This window comes from Podarcis liolepis (genome assembly GCF_965112155.1).
Source record: "Podarcis liolepis genome assembly, chromosome: 3".
In the NCBI taxonomy this organism is placed as follows: Eukaryota; Metazoa; Chordata; class Lepidosauria; order Squamata; family Lacertidae; genus Podarcis; species Podarcis liolepis.
In genome coordinates, this window is record NC_139557.1 from 3,470,176 (window position 1) to 3,493,547 (window position 23,372).

Consider the following 23,372-nt stretch of genomic DNA (forward strand, 5'->3'; position numbering starts at 1 on the left):
ATTCCTGGTAATGTAACAACTAATATTTTTATTTTAAAAACTGCTATAAGTCTGAGAGTCCCTCTACAGAGCACTGGGTGGAGGGACTGAGCGTAAAGATGAACGAGAAATCGTCCCACTCCCAAATTAACTTAATTCACCCATAGTTCACCCAGCAATTATGGTAGCAACTTTCTGCGGTCGTTCACAGATTTTTGTTCAAATCATAGAATCATAGAGTTGGAAGAGACCACAAGGGCCATCGAGTCCAACCCCCTGCCAAGCAGGAAACACCATCAGAGCACTCCTGACATATGGTTGTCAAGCCTCTGCTTAAAGACCTCCAAAGTAGGAGACTCCACCACACTCCTTGGCAGCAAATTCCACTGTCGAACAGCTCTTACTGTTAGGAAGTTCTTCCTAATGTTTAGGTGGAATCTTCTTTCTTGTAGTTTGGATCCATTGCTCCGTGTCCGCTTCTCTGGAGCAGCAGAAAACAACCTTTCTCCCTCCTCTATGTGACATCCTTTTATATATTTGAACATGGCTCTCATATAACCCCTTAACCTCCTCTTCTCCAGGCTAAACATGCCCAGCTCCCTTAGCTGTTCCTCATAAGGCATCGTTTCCAGGCCTTTGACCATTTTGGTTGCCCTCCTCTGGACACGTTCCAGTTTGTCAGTGTCCTTCTTGAATTGTGGTGCCCAAATGGACTAGTTGATTCCAAGCACTGGGGATACCAGGACTCTTGTGCACATGTGTTGCTGCGTAGGTTTTTGGGTTGCTATGCATTGCAAAATTGCTTCAGCTGCAGGATGAGCCTAGGATCCAACCTGTGTTATGTCAGAGTGAGCCCAGGTGGAGCAGATGTGGGTTGGTTGCACTTCATTTCATTCCAGGCTTCCTGTATCCGCATTTACTCAGCCATACATTGCATCCCTCTTGGGATCTTTTGCAGGTGTGCATCTCTGTGCCTTTTATTTCTCCAGTGACTCTTTAGACCCTACCCCCCAACTCCCCACCCCCCCATTAGGCAAAAAGAAAGAATGAAAACATCCATGCATGCAAGACTTTTTATGAGTTTTCAGTTTCAAAAACATGTTAAGAAATTTCATTTAGACGGGATCTGTCAGAAGAAACTGGAGGATTGTGTGATTTAAGTGAGAATGCAGAGTTCAACGAAGATGATGAACGCCCCAAGAGGGACCTCCTATGTTATTTCGGGGGGGGGGCACTTGCAAGAAGCGACACACTCTTGCATAATTTCCTAGTTATGGCATCCTTGTGATTTCACTACAGCTTCACAGGTGATGTTCTTATCTCTATATTTTCAATGATTGGCTAAAAATGAAAAGGACAAGAACACATCAGAGTTAACACCTCCAAGGATTCAAACTCCAGGGACTTTTTCATTTTTACTTGACATAGTGGAGTTTAAGATCAAAACTGAAAGTGATTTAAAAGAAAAAGAAGAACATGTAAAACATTATTTAGCAGTTTGTTTTAATGAATGTAGGAACTGAATTAGTAATTATTTTAGCAATCCTGGCCCAGAACCCAGAATAAATTGGGCATGTTTTTAAGGGTGGATGTGCAGGTCATGAGGGACGCGGGTGGCGCTGTGGGTAAAACCTCAGTGCCTAGGACTTGCCGATCGTATGGCTGGCAGTTCGAATCCCCGCGGCGGGGTGCGCTCCCATTGTTCGGTCCCAGCGTCTGCCCACCTAGCAGTTCGAAAGCACCCCTATGTGCAAGTAGATAAATAGGTACCGCTTATAGCGGGAAGGTAAACGGCGTTTCCGTGTGCTGCGCTGGTGCTGGATCGCCAGAGCAGCTTCGTCACGCTGGCCACGTGACCCGGAAGTGTCTTCGGACAGCACTGGCTCCCGGCCTCTAGAGTGAGATGAGCACACAACCCTAGAGTCGGACACGACTGGCCCGTATGGGCAGGGGTACCTTTACCTTTGCCTTGTGCAGGTCATGAGAACATTTACATAGACATCCTGCAACCACCTACAGAATAAGGAAGGTTATGGGGTCTACAATCTTGAGCACATCTACTCAGGAATAAGCTTCCATCAAATTTACTGGGATCCATTCTTTTTAGTGCCCTTTCTAAAGTACAAAAAGGCATTATGAGAATATTTGAAGTTATTTCTACTCACTGCATAATCCATTGTCGCATGAGCCACGGCAGTCACCACAAGGTGACCCAGACTTATATGGGGTTTGAAGTGATCCCATCATGTTCCCTCTGGGATGATAAATAAGATAAATAAGAAGTAAACAAACAGGGATACATTTGTGTTTTCTGTTCTCAATTATTTATGCATATTTTTTTAGAAAGTTCCTTTAGTCTACTGTTGTATTAACCTTTTGTGTGCTGTAAATTATTGTTCTTAATTTTTCCTTAATTTTATTGTTCAAACTGCTCGGATGTTTTTTGACAAGCAGTGAATACATTTTTGAAATGAATGTGGGGAATAGGGTTGCATGCTGGATTTTGCTGAAGCTCCAAGCCTAAAATGAATTGAGCTCATTCAGGTGGATTGGGGCTTTGGCTGAGTCGGGTGGAGACATGGTCAAACAGAGTCAGCCTCCCAGAGCGGCTGGGCACAGTGGCGTAGCGTGGGGGGTGCAGGGGGGGCCCGGCCGCACCGGGCGCAACATCTGGGGGTTAGGGTTAGGGGGCGCAAATCCACGGGTTAGGGGGCGCAAATCCACAGGTTAGGGGGCGCAAATTACTTGCCTTGCCCCGGGTGCTGACAACCCACGCTACGCCACTGGCTGGGCAGCTGGGAGAAGGAGACCTCTTCTCTGCAAGGGAAGACAGCCATGTGGTGAAGCTGAGCAGGACTGAACCCCTCCTGCCTCTGCAATGCAGCTGCCAGGGTGGGATGCAGAGAGAAGGAGGGGCAGCAACCCCTTCTGCCTCCCAAATATATTGGCTTATTGTTCTAGTCAGATGCAGGAAAAAGCCAACTCACTCTTCAACTGAAAAAGTCCGGGCAAACTTGGAAGTAGGTTTATGTAACAATGATGAGAAATTAGTTTCTAACACATACAAATCATTGTGAGGCTAGGAAATAAAGGATGAAATGGTTGAAATAACAATGACTAATTGTGCTAAGGATGTTGGACATAATATAGATATGGCTGCCTGGGAAGAGCTTTGGAAAACAGGAATGAAATTTACAGCATTTTATGGCTTAAAAGAAAATTATTACAATATGATATACAGATAATATTTAACCCCAAATAAACTAGTTCAAATGTACAAAATGTATCAAACAAGTGTTGGAAATGTAATGACTGTGAGGGGTCATTTTATTATATGTGGTGGACCTGCAGGGAGGCGAAAGCCTTTTGGGATGTGATATATAATGAAATTAAGAAAAATAAATAAATTGGCTTTTCCCAAGAGGCTAGAACCCTTCCTACTGGGGATACTAGACAGAAAAATCCCAAATGAAGCCTCAATGGTATTTATGTATGTGACTACAATGGCAAGGATTCTCAATGCACAGAAATGGAAGGAGGAGGGAACAGCCTCTAAAGAAGAATGGTTGATGAAAATCTGGGAATACGCAGAGATGGCAAAACTGACAGCACTGATAAGAGACACAGATTTCAAATCCTTAAAGAAGACTGGAAACCCTTTCTAGTCTACAGTGGTATCTCGGGTTACATACGCTTCAGGTTACATACGCTTCAGGTTACAGACAGAAATAGTACCTCAGGTTAAGAACTTTGCTTCAGCATGAGAACAGAAATCGTGCTCCGGCGGAGTGGCAGCAGGAGGCCCCATTAGCTAAAGTGGTGCTTCAGGTTAAGAACAGTTTTAGGTTAAGAACAGACCTCCAGAACGAATTAAATACTTAACCCGAGGTACCACTGTATTAAAAAAGTTATTCGCCATATGCAAAGACCACATTGGGGTTTGAAGTGTCAGAAAATAGCCGAATATATTAAGAAACATGTTAAAGAGGATGAAATTATATAAGACAGAACCTTAAAATGCAATTGTATGTAATTTGGGTTACAAACATCTATGTTGGGTGAACGGGAAGTCACTAGTTTTGTGACTTCCCTGCCAATTCTCCTGAGGATAACTGTGACTGCTCCTATGAACAAGGACAAAATTGGGCTGAATGAAGTAAGTCTCCCAGAATTCTCTACACTAGTTGTGGGTGGCAAATGGAGGTTTTCTGCCAAATATTCTCTGGGGTGGCACGGGATTTCCCCAGGATTTTAGAGCTGGCATAAGGAAGTTGATATGGTTAAGGTCTGACTGGATCCACCCTGATGGTGACGTTAGGGAGTCCATTTCACTGAATATTCAGTGCAATGAACATTCCGGAATGGAAGTCTTCAAGTGTTTAGGAGGATCCAAAGGGAGCAGGGCGGGTGGAGGTTTCCATAAAATGTCAGAAAATTCTTTTCTGAGGGGTTTTGACTTTGTCATTAAAAAAAATAAATCCACTGCTGCTTCCTTATTCTTTAAGCAAATACCCCAAAGGTAATAAGGACTTTGTTGTTTTCGTTTTCTGGTTGGTTGGCAGCCATTGAACTGCAGAGTTAATACAGTACCCAAGCGTCCTGTGGCTCTTATGAGGGTTCTTTTATTCAGGTTTGTGTTTTTTTGGGTAATATATAAAAGGAAAACTGATATGAAACATAAATCCTTTGGAGACTATGGGTAACAAATGACAAACAAACAAACAAACAAACAAACAAACAAACAGATAAATAAATAATACATACGCAGGACAGTACTGGCAAACGTAGAGGTACTTCATCCTGCTTTGAGGACAATGGGCATCATAACAACCAATTAGGTGAGACTTGTGCCAAACCACCTGTGAGTATAAGAACATCCACACAAGAAAACATATTGGAATCTGTTTCCATGTCGAGCAAGGAAAACATACATTTAACAGCTTCTTTAAAAAAACAACAACCAAAGTATCATCACTTTGTGTTGTGTCTAATTGAAGCACCCTCATTTTTCCCCTCAGGGAAAGGAAGTTTGAATAAGCTGCGAATGAGTATGGCATCCGAAGAAAAAACAGAAAGAAAGGCACAGCAGAGATAAGGACAATCCATTATCTGAACTTCTGTGTGAAAAATATGGAAAAAGTACTGGGTGAAATGTGAGGAACACAGCCACCCCTTCTCAGTTTCCTTCCTTCCTTCTGTGAGGTCCCAGGCATTAGCAAGCCAAGAGGTGAGTGGGCTGTCAGGCATGGATTGACTAGCTGAACCGTGCGCTTGACAAAGATACAAAACGGTGTTTGAGTTACCTGAGTGTAATGACCAGTTACGGCCCCTGGACGGACTGCTCCAACACCGTACTTGAAATCTTTCACCTCGTTGTACCAAGCTTGAATCACGTCATTCCATGGAGTAGCGTGAGATGATGCATATATATTTTCACCGCATGAGATGCCATCTAGAAGTTGAGACGGGAAGCATTAACAAAACTCATGATTCCTGACCTAGGAAACTCTGTAAACAAGAGGAGTCATGCAATGCTTCAGGGGAACATGATGCAACAGGTAAAAGCTTGTTTATTCAAGCAGAATTTGTCCCCCCACTCACAAATCTGTCTGGTTAGCTAGTTGGTTAAAGCTACTTACATCTGAATGCAAAATAATTATTCTAAAGCAAAAGGTACACCTGTTTTGTTGTTAGCACATATATGTTTGCCTGTAAATGTCTTTTCTAAAAGGCACTCGCTCTCTGGGGGTTTTAGAATTATTGCAGTGGTGTGTGGTCAGTGGACTAGGCAAGTCCCCATAAGAGTTCAAGAGCCCTCCTGACACCTTTCCAAAGCCCACCTGGCATCTTGTCAGAGGCCTGGCGCCTCCTTCTCAAAGCCCAGGAAGCTTCTGCCCAGCTTAGGGATGGAGGTGCAATGCTCACGTGTGTGACATTGTGGCATCGTAATGTCACACATGCAACATCACCCCAATTGCCCTTGCAAGCTGTCACCTCTTACCTTAACTTTCCCTATGAAAAATTTCACTGCTTGCCACTGAATTATTGTATTGCGCGCGCGCTCTCTCTCTCTCTCTCTCTCTCTCTCTCTCTCTCTCTCTCTCTCTCTCTCTCTCTCTCTCTCTCTCTCTCTCTCTCTCTCTCTCTCTCTCTCTCTCTCTCTCTCTCTCTCTCTCTCTCTCTCTCTCTCTCTCTCTCTCTCTCTCTCTCTCTCTCTCTCTCTCATCTCTATCTCTATCTCTATCTCTATCTCTATCTCTATCTCTATCTCTATCTCTATCTCTATCTCTATCTCTATCATCTCTATCTCTATCTCTATCTCTATCTCTATCTCTATCTCTATCTCTATCTCTATCATCTCCAATCTCTCCAATATCTCCCATCTCCCATCTCTATCTATCATCTCCATCTCCCTCCATTACTGTGATTAACAAGGCAGAGATATTGAAGTTCAAAAGCAAAATGTTTCAGGTTTCACCTTCTTTCGAACACCTGAGGGAGGAGGAAGCTGCAGTGTACTGGTCCTCTGTGCTTAAAAAGTTATATGTATCACAGGTGGACACAAGTCTGTGTCGAGGCAAAGCTTGGCTGGTGAGAATGGCATGTGGAATTCTCACTTCAGATGTTAGGGAGAATTGGAACATTCCTCTCCATTGTGCCTCTTTCTGTGGGATTCCTCGGGTATTTTTAATATTATGCTCAGAATGACAATTGCGGAGTCAGTGCAACAATTGTGAATGTATATTAGATGTGGGTTAGATTTTAGATCACCCTCAATTTTTTGCACAGTGCTTACTGACAGATATACTTGCCAGCAACTCTTTGGTTACTTGGGCTGTGAGCAAATCGACAGTTGCTTGCCCAGCGTTTTGCATTCGCTTCAGCAGCTGAATTCCATCTCTAAATGAAAAAAAAAAAGTAGTAAATGTGTGAATGGACACATACTCTAAAAATGGAGAACATCATATATCTCTGATTTCTTCAAAATTTCATGTGTTCTGTTCTAGAGTCAGTAACCAACCTCAGTCCCTGGATGATCTTAAGCATTGTTTAGCATTACCTTTGCCTGACTCATGCCAGCCATGCTTAACGATAGTAAGGTAAAAAAGGTAAAGGACCCCTGGACAGTTAAGTCCAGTCAAAGGTGAACATGGGGTTGCGGTGCTGATCTCACTTTCAGGCTGAGGGAGCCGGCATTTGTCCGCAGACAGCTTTCTGGGTCATGTGGCCAGCATGACTAACTGCTTTTGCTGCAACGGAACTCTGTGATGGAAACCAGAGCACATGGAAACATCGTTTACCTTCCCGCCGCAGCGGTACCTGTTTATCTACTTGCACTGGCATGCTTTTGAACTGCTAGGTTGGGCAGAAGCTGGGACAGAGCAATGGGAGCTCACCCTGTTGCATGGATTCAAACTGCTGACCTTCAGATTGGCAAGCCCAAGGGGCTCAGTGGTTTAGATCAGAATGTCACCTACATCCCTAGCCAGCTTTCAAACTCTAGTTAAGATGGTGAGTTAGGTGCTCTCAGCTACTCATTGGGATGTGCACACATTACCATTTACTGGGGTTCTAGTGCACCCCAACCACTGGGCTTTGAATCTATGGATGCACAATGTTATTCATATTCCAAACATATGCTGCCATTTCTTGTGCTTTGGTGTGTTTCCCTCCAAGTCAAATTTAGCCTGACGTGAGCATTGTAGCCTTGTCTCATTTCTAGTGAAGCCCTGGTGTACATTAGAGACACTGATGTTTCCTTCTGGGGTGGTGGTCCTACATATCTGACATGAGAGTTCCCCCATCTCCTTCCTCCTACACCTCTCTTGCCAGGAGCGCCCCTTCCTTTTCACAGAAGACAGCCTCCATTCCACCTGCCACAGCTGCTTGCTGGGGGAGAAAAGTCTGCATGTTTAGGCAAAGTTGTGGTGGTGAGCCTTGGGCCACAGAACTCAGGACACATTGGACTCAGCTACATTAGTACAGAAAAAGTGTTTTAAATGTGTTATAACACTGTGACCCCAGATGACACTGTAGAATTCCATCTTTCGCCAACATGGTTTCCCATTATGAGGTTTACAACACGTTTTCCTGAAATGCTTTTTTGAGGTGTGTAGATCCAGCCATTATATAGCATACCCTCCAACTTCTTCTAGCCTAAATCTGGGGCACCCACCCCACCCACTCAGGCCGACCTTCACCATTGCCACCCCCACACCACTCCCCTGCTCACCCCACACCCACTCAGGCCACTTCAGCACGCCATTGCTGCCCCCCCCCCGCTGCCTTAACTTGGCTGGTTGGGTTGTCTCTCCACCACCTTGGCTGCCACCACCGTGAGGGTTTTTTTGTATACTTATTCTTAGATCTTATTAGGACTTATGTGGGGAATATTTAATTTTGTTGTATATGTCTGGATGTGTTTTATTCTTTGCTTATGACAAATTTTGTTATATTTATCTGATTATGTAAATTGCATTGAGCATGGCTTGAAAGGTGGAATAGTGACATACGCATAAATGATGATATGCAAATACGTGCCCACTTTTTGTCCTCTTCTGTCTTTTCATGATGTGTAAGTGGCATTCAAGCTGTTGTTGAATCTAGTCCTATCCTTGATGATTACTGTGAGAGGTTTTCTGCCTGCAAGGAGGTGTAGTATCCCTGGAAAGCCTTTGCAAGGCCCCTGACCTACATGAATCGGGCCTCTTCCTTGCTTACCATCTTCAGCATGTTGCTTGCTGGTGGCTGCACTCCTCTTCGCAGGGCATTGTGCTTGTCAACAATCTGATTTCGCTCAGCTGGTCCAATTCCTACTGCATGTGCCTGAAGTAAGAGAACGAGTAATATTCCTCTTGTCTTTATCTACAGGACTATTTTTCATTATGCTAATATAGTTTTACCACTGTTTCTCTAAGAATCATGAAAAAGTGCTTTGTAGGCCCCATTTGCCTCTGTCAGGCTCCTCTGACGAAATGAAATCTGAGTTGTAAACTGTTGGGTAATGCAGTGCCACCAAACTCTCTTTGGCGTATTCTGGATCAGTGGTGCCGGCTTGCGCCGGCAACCATAGGTGCCTGAGGCTGGGCACTGCCATCACGCCCTTCTGGTGTGTGTGCTCTATGTCATCATGCCCCCCCGCATGCTGATGTCACTCATACACATAATGCGGGTGCGGTGATGTGGCGCACACACGCCAGGGGCATGATGACAGCATGCATGTGCAACTGAGCCTGGCTCCCTCATTTAAAATGTTGTGGGAGCCACGGCACCAGGGCCCTGGGCACCCGGCACCTATGCTTTGGATAAATCTACAGTTACTGAAATAAAAAAGAGACTTGCCATTAGAATCATAGAATCATAGAGTTGGAAGAGACCACAAGGGCCATCGATTCCAACCCCCTGCCAAGCAGGAAACACCATCAGAGCACTCCTGACATATGGTTGTCAAGCCTCTGCTTAAAGACCTCCAAAATAGGAGACTCCACCACATTCCTTGGCAGCAAATTCCACTGTCGAACAGCTCTTCCTGTCAGGAAGTTCTTCCTAATGTTTAGGTGGAATCTTCTTTCTTGTAGTTTGGATCCATTGCTCCGTGTCTGCTTCTCTGGAGCAGCAGAAAACAACCTTTCTCCCTCCTCTATGTGACATCCTTTTATATATTTGAACATGGCTATCATATCACCCCTTAACCTCCTCTTCTCCAGGCTAAACATGCCCAGCTCCCTTAGCCGTTCCTCATAAGGCATCATTTCCAGGCCTTTGACCATTTTGGTTGCCCTCCTCTGGACACGTTCCAGTTTGTCAGTGTCCTTCTTGAACTGTGGTGCCCAGAACTGGACACAGTACTCCAGGTGAGGTCTGACCAGAGGAGAATACAGTGGCACTATTACTTCCCTTGATTACTTTTAGTGGAATTGAAAACCGTAACATCCTTAAAGAATCGAGATTCAATCAAGTTTTTTGTTTTTTAAAAAATACAGTTACATTTGTTTGGACTTCCCCTTAAGTATGATAATTTTCAAGTTCATTGTGTTCCTGGATGAAGCAGTAAAACACATTTTGACTGATTAAAGAGAATATTTAGGTTGACCCAAACCAATCTTAGATTTGAAAAACCCCCAACCAATTTTAGTAACACTTTCCCCCCTACTGATTTAAATGGGAGAGAGTTAGGCATGGATGCCTGTGTAGCTAAGAAACTTACTTTTGAAGCAGGTTGTTGTAACACGGCAGCAAAACTCAGCAACACAATGAGAATGACCATCTCTGAAAACAAAATAACAGCAGGGGTTTTACCTTACATTTGCTGTTTGTATATAGAATGTACTTATTGAGACATGGCACCCCTCTCCTGAGGGCTGGTTTAGATTCCTGCTCATGTGGCAGCAGTCAAGAAGTCGATTTCTGCTTCCCAGAACAGGGCTGGTCAGGTGGCAGATCAGGATCTGCTGGAAGATCTCTGGATAGTTTGCAGAAGATGGAAGAGGGTTTTGGACTCCCAGTTGTTTAACAGTGGCAATGCATTGCTGAAGATTTTTGCCCCACCCTCCCAATGTAAGAAAATGTTTAATATATCTTATAGCATACTAATCCTCCACAAAAAAACAACAACACATCAGTCTCTTAGAAGGAATAATTGACCTGTAGTAACTCGGATGTACATGTTCCTTAAAGGTCATTCCCACTGGAATGGGAATCCCCAAGTAAATGCTCATAAAACGGCAGCCTTGAAATTGCTTTAACCACAATCTCCTTCTCCCTGGGGTCTCTGGGTCTTTTAGTTCTGTCTGTGATCTCCAGACTGAATTGTGAGCACCTGCTGAAAAGTATAGTTCCCAGGATTCTTCTGGGGGAAGGTATAAATGTGAAAATTGTAAAATATACATTAGATATATCCCTAGCATTATATCCATTGAAGACTATGGTAATGCTCTTGCAGATCCCAAGACCTCCCCCAATAAATAAAGACACAATTGACACAGAATTTAGTTTAAGGTTATTGGCATAATTTTGGCCACAACTTTATTGATTACATAGTGGTTTGCTTAGGCATTGGTTCCCGACTACCTGCAACTGACCTTGTCATGGCAGCACTGACGACTGGACACCGGCAGAGGTCAGTAAGGGGAAACATCCTGGGGGAGCGTTGGACCAGGCTCAGACTCAAGCCCACTCCGAATGCTCCCAGGCGCTCTGGAAGGGGATTGGACAAAAGCAAGGCGAGCCCCTGGATTCCTTTAACGGAATACCTTTTGCGCATTGGAGGGGCAGATGTGACAACCACCCCCCCACTCCACATTGAACCAATCCCTAACTGCCAAACCTTACAAAATTGTTATGATTTGCTACGCGGCAGGCGAAACCCAAGTGGCACCAGCCAATCAGTCAAATGGGGAAATTCCTACTGGGCCCCTGTCCCAAGAACAGATGACCCACGATGGCATAGCAAGGTCATAATGGACCCTAAATACAGGAAGGGTGATCTGATGCACGAGGCGAAAAGAGGAAGCTCAACGCAACGTGCAGTGGCATATATAGGTCCCTTGGTTAATGCATGAACAAGCCCAATGGCCAGATTTACCCCAGCAACCGAGGGACCACCAATCAGGTTATCGTGGCTATCCAATCACTCCCACCCACACAAGCAATGAGGTCAGTCCTGATGATCTCACCGCAACACGTGCTCTCTGGGAGGAGGACACAATTTATCAGCTGGCTTAAGTGCAGAGTCTTCAGTAGAAGAGTTTTGTAAACTGCTTTCAGGGTGGTTGTTGTTGGTTTTTTTAACCGTGAAGTGGTGTATAAATTTTATGAAATAAATGAATGAATAATAGAAATGTGAACATTAAGATGTCTCCTCCTGAGCTAACCTAACGTGTTTAGCTAGGGCTGCCATACGTCCGGATTTGCCATACGTCCGGATTTGGAATTGAGGTCCAGGTGGAATCTCTGAAAGTCGATGCTTTGTCCTGAATCTTAGGCAAGTCAATTGAAATATTGGTTCAACAACAAAAAGCTCAGCAATTTTGGGGTTTCCTGGTTTTACTTTTTGAAATATGGCAACTCTAGTTGCAAATAACCTTCATATGGCAGGCTATGTGATATAGCAGGCTATAGTATAAACTGGCTACCCCCCCATCCCCCCCCCAAATCTTACCTTCTCGTTTCCAGTGAGACCAGAATAACCTCCTTTGCAGATTTAAGAAGGTTCTGGATGTCACTGGATGATGTCACTGGTTTATATACCTCTCCTGTTTCCTGCTTTGCAGAATGACTCAATGTCCAACAGTAAAGCACACAGTTTTGTTGAGGGAGAACTTTGGATTTCTCTTATGTTGTTTAAAAAAAGATTTATTTCCTGAAATTTATTAGCCATCTTCTATGCAGCAACAAAGCATTTCTTATTAGTGAGCTCTTTCATGCCAGCCAACTTCTTATGAAGGATTGATATCTGTGCTTGTTCTTTATCCCATGGCATCATTTCATCACCCATAGAGCTAAGCACATTTACTTACAAGCAAGTCCCATTTCCCCCCAAAGCAGAATGTGTTTGCAGCTGCAGCCTAAGAGTCTAAACCAACTGCAAACCATCATGAATGGTTGAAGGCACTGAATCATTACAGATTGCAGTATGTGATCACAAGCTGTTTAGAAAACCCAATTTATCAACACCCCATTTCATTTGCATAGGTGTGTAGTTAAATCAGATCACTGATGTGCCTTCCTTTACTTTTCATTTAGAATATGTGAGGATTTTAAATGTTGGATGTGTTAACATTCATAGATAAATGCTTTTAGGTAGCATTGCATAATATGGCTACCCTTTCTTTTGATACAGACTTATGTGTTTCCTATAGCAGAAGAATTTCTCCCTTTGTTGTTGTTGTTTAGTCATTTAGTCGTGTTCGACTCTTCGTGACCCCATGGACCAGAGCACACCAGGCACTCCTGTTGTCCACTGCCTCCCGCAGTTTTTTCAAACTCATGCTGGTAGCTTCGAGAACACTGTCCAACCATCTCGACCTCTGTCGTCCCCTTCTCCTTGGGCCCTCCATCTTTCCCAACATCAGGGTCTTTTCCAGGGAGTCTTCTCTTCTCATGAGGTGGCCAAAGTATTGGAGTCTCCCTGGTGAACTTCTCCCTGGTGCCTGCTAATTATATTGGAAGTAAAGCTCCCATTTGAGCCAATGGAAGCAGGTGTCAGTCGCCCAGCGTGGATCAGAACTGTCGCAAGGGAAGGGTTAAGTCCTCCTCCTGATAATAGTTGGGCTCTGCCTGCTATTGACTACTTGCACTATTTATGCACTGCTGAAGTGATAGGAAATGTTCTGGTGTCCCTCATTTGCTGATCCTTGGCAGCTTGTATCTGTTTATGCAGTGATGCCACACAGCTGATCTTTCCAGAGGTGATGTTGATGATGGCATACTGAGTGGTATTCCAGCACCCAGTGATTGCTTCTGTCCACTTAGCATCCTGACATAATTGCTGCACATACGTTCTTCTGCATGTGCTTCTGGAATCTGCTGAAGCAGAGTAGGGATTCATGGGAGCATGAGGATGTATCAGGAAAAGCAAAATACAGTGACTGTGTTACATGTGCTTTCTGGATTGTGGCAAGTCATAATGTTCAAAACTGAATGTTCTTATTCAAATGTTCTTCTAGAACAAGGGATGCCATGACTTTCTTTCTGCTGGATTTTTTTTTAAAGCATTGAGCCAATATGATAACGTTGTAATACGTTATCATATCTCACATATTATCTTAAGGAAGGCATAGGCAAACTCCGGTCCTCCAGATGTTTGGGACTACATTTCCCATCATCCCTAGCTAACAGAACCAGTGGTCAGGCATGATGGGAATTGTAGTCCCAAACATCTGGAGGGCCAGAGTTTGCCTATGCTTGTCTTAAGGTTTGGCCTCTCATTCTGGTTTTCTTACACAAGATGCATTGGTGTGGGAAATGGGTAGAAAATGGGAGCAGGCTCAAATACTTTGTCAGTGTGATGGAGTCATGGCTCTGGTTGGTGGTCTCATTGCCCATAGACCTTCACCCTTCCCTCCTTCAGAAGAAGAACCCTGGCCACTGACAAGTGAGTGGGGAAATGGAGGTTATTGCACAGGTGAAGTACAATTGTGGCCTTGTGTGCATATTATATCCCTGGATGGGTGAGTCTATGAACCAGCCCATTGTCCGCGAACTGGCCCGTTGTGAATTGAGTCCACATAGTGGTGCATTGTGTTACTTTTGGTTATGACAGATATTAGCAATGAACTTTTCAGTGCAAATTAAGTTGTTCCCATAAATACCATGTTTCTAAGAAGGGCTCTTCCTAATGTTCTAGCATCTCGAATTCAGGGTTACTTAAGGTGATTTACACAAGCACTTTTTCCACCATGAATTGATTATTTAAATGCATCTTATAGCAGATATCCATACGCATCCCAGTCTTGTGAATGGTCCAGCTTTCAATACAAAAAGGAGCAAAAAGGGTTTTCTAGGAGCAAAAAGGGTTTTCTTGTGTGTGTGTGTGTGTGTGTGTGTTTCTTTGTGGCTGATTAGCTGCTCTCCCTGTGCAAAGGTCAGAGGGGGCAGGGTTTCTGTTGAGGCAGGGGATTAGCTGTGGGAGGAGCTTATCAGAGCTTGATCCATCTTTTAGATTTAGGGGAGCTAGTCTCAAACGTTTGTTGGGGGAGACCTAGGGTTTTTTGTGGGGGGAGTTATTTGTCCTGTCTTCACGCTTTTTATGATGGAGGACCGCTGTAGCCACCCCCCAACGACACGTTCTCAAGATGGAGGGGGAGGAAACAGCTGCAGTCGCCTGCGGTTCCTGTGCAATGTTTGCCATCTTGCCAAAGGTTGCAGGCAGCTTTACCTGCAGCAATTGCATGTTGATTGCCCTCTTAAAAGACAAAGTCCAGCAACTGGAGGAACGTGTAGCTACGCTCCAAAGAATTAGAGAGCTGGAGCTCTTCTTGGAAGCAACAGAGCACACCGTCTCCACCAAGGAGAAGACAGGGGACTCCCCTGAGAAGGAGGCTAGTTCACCAACACAGGAGCCAGATATATGGAGAAACGTGACTCAAAGAAGTAGGAGGCCCAGAGTTTGCTCTGATTGTTTAGAAATACACAGTCACTTTGAGGGCCTCTCCCCTAGCATGGAAGACGAAAGAGCAGACTCCATTACAGTCGATCAGGTATATGAAGACGAGCAGCAAAGTCAGTCCTCAGGGAATGTGCAGGTGACCTTGGAACGGACAGCTCACGGAAGAACCCCGACCAAACTTAAGAGGAGGCGTGTAGTGGTGATAGGGGATTCCCTAGTGAGGGGAACAGAAGCAGTGATCTGTGGGCCTGACAAGATGTCTCGGGAAGTGTGCTGTCTCCCCGGGGCTAAAATCCAAGATGTAACTGAGCGACTGCAAGGAATCATAAAACCCACTGACAAATACCCCTTCCTCTTGGTTCATGTGGGAACCAACGACACTGCAAGCAATAGCCTCCAGAAGATCAAAAGAGACTACGAGGCTCTGGGCAGGAAATTGAAGCAATTAAATGCACAAATTGTCATCTCATCTGTCCTCCCAGTTGAACGACGTGGCCCAGGGAGAGAGGGAAAAATAGTGGAAGTGAACAGCTGGCTTCGCAAATGGTGTAAACAGGAACGGTTTGGATTCTTAGATCACGGACTGCAGTTTCTTGAAGATGGACTTCTGGCAAGCGATGGGCTGCACCTCACAACGGCTGGGAGAAATGTTTTTGCCAAAAATCTCAGAAACCTCATCAGGAGGGCTTTAAACTGACTAATGTGGGGGAGGGAGACAGTGCTCCTGAAGGTAGGAGTCTATCAATTGATGAAGATGATCATCCAAATGTCATAGACCAAATGGAGCAAACAGCACGCAGACCTAGTGGTGGGAGGAAAAAATCCTTAAATAAGAGACATGGGGAATGATTAATGGACTTCAATGTCTGTACACTAATGTGCAAAGCATGGGAAATAAACAAGATGAGCTTGAGCTCTTGGTACAGCAAACTAAATATGACATAATAGGCATCACTGAAACCTGGTGGGATAAGTCCCACGATTGGAATGTAATAATGGTGGGATACAATCTATTTCAGAGAAACAGACCAGGCAAGAAAGGAAGAGGAGTGGTGTTATATGTCAGGGATGTGTATACCTGTGAAGAGATCCAAGATTTAGAACCTCAAAGCCAAAGTGAGAGCATTTGGGTCAAAATTAAGGGAGAGAAGAATAACAGAGACCTCATTGTGGGAGTTTACTATAGATCCCCAAGCCAAACGGAGGACATAGATGATGCCTTCCTGGAACAGATGGCCAAGCATGCAAAAGGAAGGGAGATAGTAGTAATGGGGGACTTCAATTACCTGGATATTTGTTGGATGTCAAACTCAGCCAAGAGCATAAGGTCAAACAGATTCCTCACTGGCCTTGCAGACAACTTCATTGTCCAGAAAGTGGGAGAAGCAACAAGAGGAACAGCCATTTTAGATCTGGTCCTAACCAATGTTGATGACCTGGTTAGTGGGGTAGAAGTGGAAGGATCATTAGGTGCGAGTGATCATGCTCTTCTGAAGTTTACTATACAGCGGAAAGGAGCAGCCAAGCATACTAGGACTCAATTTCTTGACTTTAAGAAAGCCGACTTCATAAAACTTAGGGAAGTGCTGGGTGAGATCCCATGGACAGTAATACTAAAAGGAAAGGGAGTTCATGATGGCTGGGAGTTTGTTAAGAGGGAGATAGTAAAAGCACAACGTCAGGCAATACCAATGAGACGGAAACATGGAAGGTGCCTAAAGAAGCCAGGGTGGCTAACTAAAGAACTTTTAACTGAGTTAAGATTAAAAAAAGATGTGTACAAAAAATGGAAAAGGGGGGAAACCACCAAAGAGGAATTCAAACAAATAGCCAGCACGTGTAGACATAAAGTCAGAAAAGCTAAAGCACAGAATGAACTCAGGCTTGCTAGAGAGGTTAAAAGCAACAAAAAAGGCTTTTATGGGTATGTTCGTAGCAAAAGGAAGAACAAAGAAACAGTGGGGTCACTCAGAGGAGAAGATGGTGAAATGCAAACAGGGGACACAGAAAGGGCTGAACTCCTCAATGCCTTCTTTGCCTCAGTCTTCTCCGATAAAGAAAACAATGCCCGACCTGAAGAATTTGGAGCAAATGATTCAGCAAAGGAAACACAGCCCAGAATAACTAAGGCGATAGTACAAGAATACTTGGCTAGTTTAGATGTATTCAAGTCTCCAGGGCCAGATGAACTGCATCCAAGAGTATTAAAAGAACTGGCAGATGTGATCTCAGAACCACTGGCAGTCATCTTTGAGAATTCCTGGAGAACAGGCGAAGTCCCGGCAGACTGGAGGAGGGCAAATGTTGTCCCTATTTTCAAAAAGGGGAAAAGAGAGGACCCAGATAATTATCGCCCAGTCAGTCTGACATCAATACCAGGGAAGATTCTGGAGCAGATCATTAAGCAACAAAGGAAACACACTCAACAGGAACCAGACAATGAAAAGTGACCCCTAAAACAGCAGCTGGGCCCGACCCGGAGCACTCATTTCCAGATCGCAATTGGACTTAGTCCAAAACGACTTATAATAGACTGGACTTTTGTCAAGGTTCCACTGTAGTGGGTGATCCTAAGAAATAGGAGGGTTTTGGAATTAGAATGCCATGATTTGAGGTTTGAATGACATGGATATATGTCGTATGACAAGGTCAAAGTGAATGTGGACTTGAAAAATCATTTTGTTAGACGCACTATATTGAGAATCTGGAATAGATAGGTTTCATTTGAAAAAAGGCGACAGGTAAAGAGAAATGGTTAGTTTAGGGAGGCCAGGTGACTTCACCTGTTACAGCTTTTCATTGTATAGGTTTGTTAGATTTGTGCATTGCTTCCCACTAAGGAAGTCCCAAAGCTATATACAGCTGTTCTTCTGGTTGGTGCCAGAGCATTCCTACATCCCAGTCTTCCTGAATTCTGGGTGAACTGGAATAATTCCTAAACCACAAATTCCAGAACTGCAGCATACATGCTTTACTGCACTTTTAAGTTTCTTCCATTCATTCCTTTGCCTGCACATACCAGTGTGTTCTGCAGTTTAACCTGGACACGGCTCAACATGGACTTCCTCAATGACATTTCCATATCCTTCTGGGGCACAAATGAACTGGGAGAATTAACACAGTTGTTCCCACAATCTTATGGCGCAGCAAGTTGGGGGTGGGCAAGTGGGAAAATGAAGCCCTCAGGATGCTTACCAAGCAAAGCAGTATACAGTGTCATCATGGAATGAGTGAGATGGATGATGACCCTGCAATGATGGCAAATAAATTCCAAACAAGACTGAACTAGCCACATGAACCAGTCGTCAACCTGAAAGTTGGAAAAGGGTAAATGGCTTTCAAATGCAGCAGAAGTTACATTATTACCCATAGGAACAGTTTGCCAACAGTCACTGTGCAGAGCCGGACCAACACAGTTAGCTGCCTGAAGCAAAAACGGTGCCTCTCCTATCCCATTCCATGTGCAGCAGCCAATTGAGCTGGCAGCTGAGTCTTACCATGGGGCATCGACTTCCACAGCACCTGAGGGTAGCAGGCTCACCTAGGAGGTGCAGGAGAGGCAGAATGGCACAGCAAGGTGGGGGTGGGCAAGCGGGAAGATGAAGCTCACAGGACCCCTCCCAAGCACACATTTTGCTGCTGCTCCTCACTCTGGACCATGATGCTTAAGAACAAACAACACAAAATGCCATGGAATGGGCAATGTTAGTAATAATATTAAAAGTCAGAAAAACTAATAATCGGGTAAGGCAAAGATCAAAAGTTGTGAATGTAGTGGAATAGGCCACTAAGTCAAGACTGACCACCATGTGCATCATGGAGTGATGACTGGGGAGGGGGGGGGCCTTGACCGCCTCATTGATATGGCCAGATGGTGATCTGCAGACCAGCCACACTGTGGTCCATGGCTGTGTCCCAGGCACCAATCAGGTAGGCCAGCTGAGCTCCTGGGGGTGGGACCTCGGGGCAGACTGCAGGAAGAGCCTCTCCCCTCTGGTTTGGGTCAGCTCCAAACGAGAAGAGCTGGCATGCCTTGTGACAATTGCCATCTTGGCCCTGACCTTAATGAATTCTTGTTTTGCAGCACTCAGCCTTTGCTATGGAGAAAGGTTGGCCCCCGGTTGATGGAGCTGGGCATTGGGGGAGGGGATTTTGCCTTCCCCAGAGCCCTGTTATTCTTGGCATGGATGTTACATTTATTGATGATGTTGTCCTTAGTTTCTGGCAGGTGCTGCAGGCATTGGGCTCCCTGCTTCACAATGGGGACTCTCTTGAGGAGGTGTTTGGGCGTTGCTTCTGGACCCAAACCAGCTTTGACCCTGGAATGCCTGTGACCTGCAGGATGGCAATAGTGGCTCATGAAGTGTGCATGCACACGAAAGCTCATACCAAGAACTAACTTAGTTGGTCTTTAAGGTGCTACTGGAAGGATTTTTTTTATCAAAGTTCTCTGACCTTCCACTAACATTTCCCGCCTGCAGATTGGCTGAGTGCTTCTGCCCAGAGCCGGGCTGCCCAATATTTGGATCCTTCCACCGTCTGCTAGGTCAAAGTGGCTTAGTTGTAACCAGTAAAGTTCTGGCCATTTCTCTTTCTTTGTGGGATTGTTGCTGTCCACACCCTGAGCACAAATGGTCAAACTGCAATTTGCTACATTCCGTAGTCACAAGGAAATCAAAACATTTTCTTTTGTTTTCTCAGACTCAAAAGCTTTATTAGTTTGACTGCAGATCAGACAGAGAGGAAAATTCTAATGTTAAATTCATTTTTGTAATAACTATAAACAATTACAATTACATGTAAAAAAATTATTAGAAACCATTTACATATAAAATGGTTTTGTCCTGTAGTAGTCTATGGATCAGTGATAATCAAAAATGAACAATAGTCTAATTTAGCAAAGCGTATTGTTATATTAATACAAAGAGATGGTTGGTATAAGTAAGAAATTCAGGAGCCTTATATTATTTGTGTGGGACATTTGCAAGAAGCCTTACACTTTTCCATTATAGGATGATCACATCCCACTTGATCCTTTAAGCTTGCGCAGTTGGTATAAAGATTTGTTTCCGTGCATGGATTGGCTAAAAATGAGAGAGAGAGAGAGAGAGAGAGAGAGAGAGAGAGAGAGAGAGAGAGAGAGTGTTACAAACTGGAGAAAATTTAAACAAAACAATAATGACTCTCTCGGAGAGCCTCCTGCTGGATCAGACTAAATGTTCAGCATCCTGTTTTCCACCATAGCAAACTCTGGGGCCCAAGTGGTGTTGGATATTTGTTTTTAAGAGAAGGGTTATGGTTTTCATGTACAAGGATTAGTTGGATAATTTCACAAACTTCTTTAAGGGCACTCAGAGTTTGCCAGTATCTTTTTGCCTCATAATAGTTTAACGTTCTCAAACTTACTGCACAATCCCTTGTCACAATCATTTGGGCAGCGCCCACAGGGTTCTCCTGCTTCGTAGGGGGTGGCAATCTTGCCTTTGATGTTCCCTCTGGAATGATAAATGAAAACCAGCAGTTTATATCTTTTTCCCCCTCTGTCTTGAGAGATGGCCTTCTTAAATGGCACCAGTTGCTCAATCTTCCACACAACAAATATGTTAGGAGGGGAAGGGGCTGTGTGGGGTATAGAAGAGAACAGCTGGCTAGAGGAGTTGATGCCCGCTCCAAAAACAGATGTTGGCCACTGCATCAGGGCTGTGGGATCTTTTCCAGCCCAAGGGCCACACTGCATTCGGGAGAGCTTTCCAGGGGCCACATTCCAGTGTTGGTTAGGGCCAGTACCATTAACTTAAAGCCTACTTTCAAGACACATTCACACACCCCTCTATCATTCATCTAGGCACCAAGCGAGTAACTTGCTCCAAGAAAGGCTGGGGGCAGACTAAGGCCTTCTATTCAGGCGCTTCCTTCAGGCTCCAGAGCTGCTTCAGAGCCTTAAATGGACAACCCCCTGGCCATCGGCACTCTTCCTTCCTTCCTTAACCTCACCTCTGGTGTGCTCCTGGCACGCAGCAGCATCGTCTTGTTTGGTGATGCCCGGGGTGCCTGCACATGCATGCCAGGCAGAGGCGGGGTGCCGAGGATGAACAGACCCTGCCACGCCAACCCAGCCCTCACCCCTGGAGCCAAGCAGGGTGTGCTGTGCTGCTTCCCCCCAGTGCAGGGGGAGCCCAGCTGGCTGACACAACCCTTGGTGGCTGATTCTCCCTGATGCCCGCAGAGAGAAGCGCTGGGCTGGGCCATGCTGGGGTTGCCCCTTGCCTGCATCCCTCTGTCCGTGCCTGCTCACCAAGCAAGGAGCGAGTGAGCCCTGGCTGGGCAGCCATTTAGTGAGAGGGCCAGGGACACAGCATTGAGGCTAGGCCCAGAGACCCCTGGCAGCAGGCAGGGCAGGATGGGGGTCCTTGGGGGGCACCTAGTTGCACCCCCTCAAAATTGTGTGCCTGGGGCCATGCCCCCCCGGCCCCACCATGCTATGCCCCTGGTGGAAGGGGCCTGTGAGGGTCCAGGCTCTGGCCCTATAGGCCCTAGTGACCTGGGGTGTTCCTCTGGGTGTTCTTGTCCATCTGCAGCAGCTGTCTCCCCAACTTCCATAGTTAGACTGCCCTGAACCCTGAGCCAGAGTCAGCTCCACACTGGATGCCACTGCAGCCTCCAACTGTCTGTCCGGATCAGGGATGCATACAGGGGTCATAACAAACACTGTTTGGGGTGGGTCATGGCCAGGTTTGATCAGAAAAATCAACAACACTCAAACAAAGCAATACAAAACAGAACAGAACATTTTGTGCCTTGGAAGTTATGGGGTGAAGAAAGCAAACCATATTAGCTACTTTGGGCAAAAAGAATTCACAGATTTTATTTAACTGTTCCAGTAACCATCCAATGAAATCCACATGACCTCGGCCAGATCATTCCAGCTCCCAGCAGAGGGCTTTGCTACCCAAAGTTTAACTGGCAGGTACTGAAGATCGGGGCTTCATCTAAGCTAAGGTTGAAGCCCCAAACTTCTTTTCTTAATGAGAGGTCAAGTCTCAGGGCTGTGTGTGAAGTGTGTTTTTGAGGATATGCCGATTCATTGCTGTTGCTGTTGTGGAATCATATTCAGCCTCTGCATAACTGCGATTAGAGAAAAGGGTTACAACGCCCCCTTCCTCACCCTGCAACACAGCTGCAACGGCCCCAAAGCTCTGGGAGCTCAATCTGCCATCACCCTGCAGTTCACAGTGCCACCTGCTGGCAGCCAAGTGAACTGCCATGAGACAATACTTTTACATGTTTATTGTCAAAATAAAAAAATTCCTTCCAATAGCACCTTAAAGACCAACTAAGTTAGTTCTTGGTATGAGCTTTCGTGTGCATGCACACTTCTTCAGATACACTGAAACAGAAGTTGCCAGATCCTTCTATATAGTGAGAAGTGGGAAGGTGTTTATTGTGTAAGATATATTCAGCAATGAATATGAGACATAGGGTAGATTTAAACACAGGGGGGAAACGCTATAAATTAGTCAGAAATTAGATCATTTTAACAAAAGAAAAAATTCCTATGAGAAATGTAGTTTTAAACCATTACTGCTCTCTGGCGCCATCTGGTGTTGCATGTTTAAAACACATTCAGTTCCTTGTTTCTTTACTAAGGTAGCTGAGTCCCTAGTGACATATGAGGAAGGCCACAAGTAGGGAAGCACCAATATGAATAGGTAAACAAAACTAGTGGCAGGTTATGTGCTGCACCCAACTAAATAGATTTGTTTTGCCTAACAATTTTCCTATCCTCCTGTAGTAGAGGAAACCACCACATAGGAGCAAGATGCTGCAGGCTGCATTGAAAAGAAAGGAAAGCAATTACTGAAAGGAACTACACAGCAATAGTACTTCGAGCATATAATATGTTTCGTTTGCGCTTTGGAGGTCAAGATTGAAATCTGCCAACTGTGTAGGATTGACCCCTGCAGTCGGCTGCCCTCATGGAGTTGTGTCATTCACATGCCACTTCCAGGCACAGGGCACATTATGCAGAACACATGATACTGAACACATCCAGGCACATTATGCAGAAGAAAATCCCAGGTGGCTGCAGCCAAGAGAGAAGGCAGAGAAGGGAAACTCATTCCCATATGCACCAGAAAAGGATCCTTACTGTACCTTTATATGCACTGACAGAACATATAAATGGCATGAAGCAGACTCTGGCGGGCAATAGGTATGGAGCAGGGGTCGGCAAACGAAGGGCCACGGGCCAGATCAGGCCCCATGGCCTTCAGGATCTGGCCCG

At 45.0% G+C, this 23,372-nt stretch overlaps 1 protein-coding gene across 1 annotated transcript in view; it reads right to left on the reverse strand.

The window, feature by feature from the left end:
- Positions 1–1,203: 1,203 nt before the first annotated feature.
- Positions 1,204–23,372, reverse strand: part of LOC310702414 (uncharacterized protein) — a gene marked incomplete at its 5' end in the record, with an annotated part of 30,080 nt that continues 7,911 nt past the window's right edge. The window contains 10 exons of the mRNA XM_083493892.1: positions 1,204–1,320; positions 2,145–2,233; positions 4,744–4,838; positions 5,283–5,431; positions 6,458–6,595; positions 6,776–6,879; positions 8,675–8,805; positions 10,187–10,248; positions 20,059–20,172; positions 20,495–20,583. Coding sequence (XP_083350018.1) covers positions 1,310–1,320; positions 2,145–2,233; positions 4,744–4,838; positions 5,283–5,431; positions 6,458–6,595; positions 6,776–6,879; positions 8,675–8,805; positions 10,187–10,248; positions 20,059–20,172; positions 20,495–20,583 — 982 coding nt within the window. The 3' untranslated portion in view covers positions 1,204–1,309. The remainder of the gene's footprint in view (positions 1,321–2,144; positions 2,234–4,743; positions 4,839–5,282; positions 5,432–6,457; positions 6,596–6,775; positions 6,880–8,674; positions 8,806–10,186; positions 10,249–20,058; positions 20,173–20,494; positions 20,584–23,372) is intronic.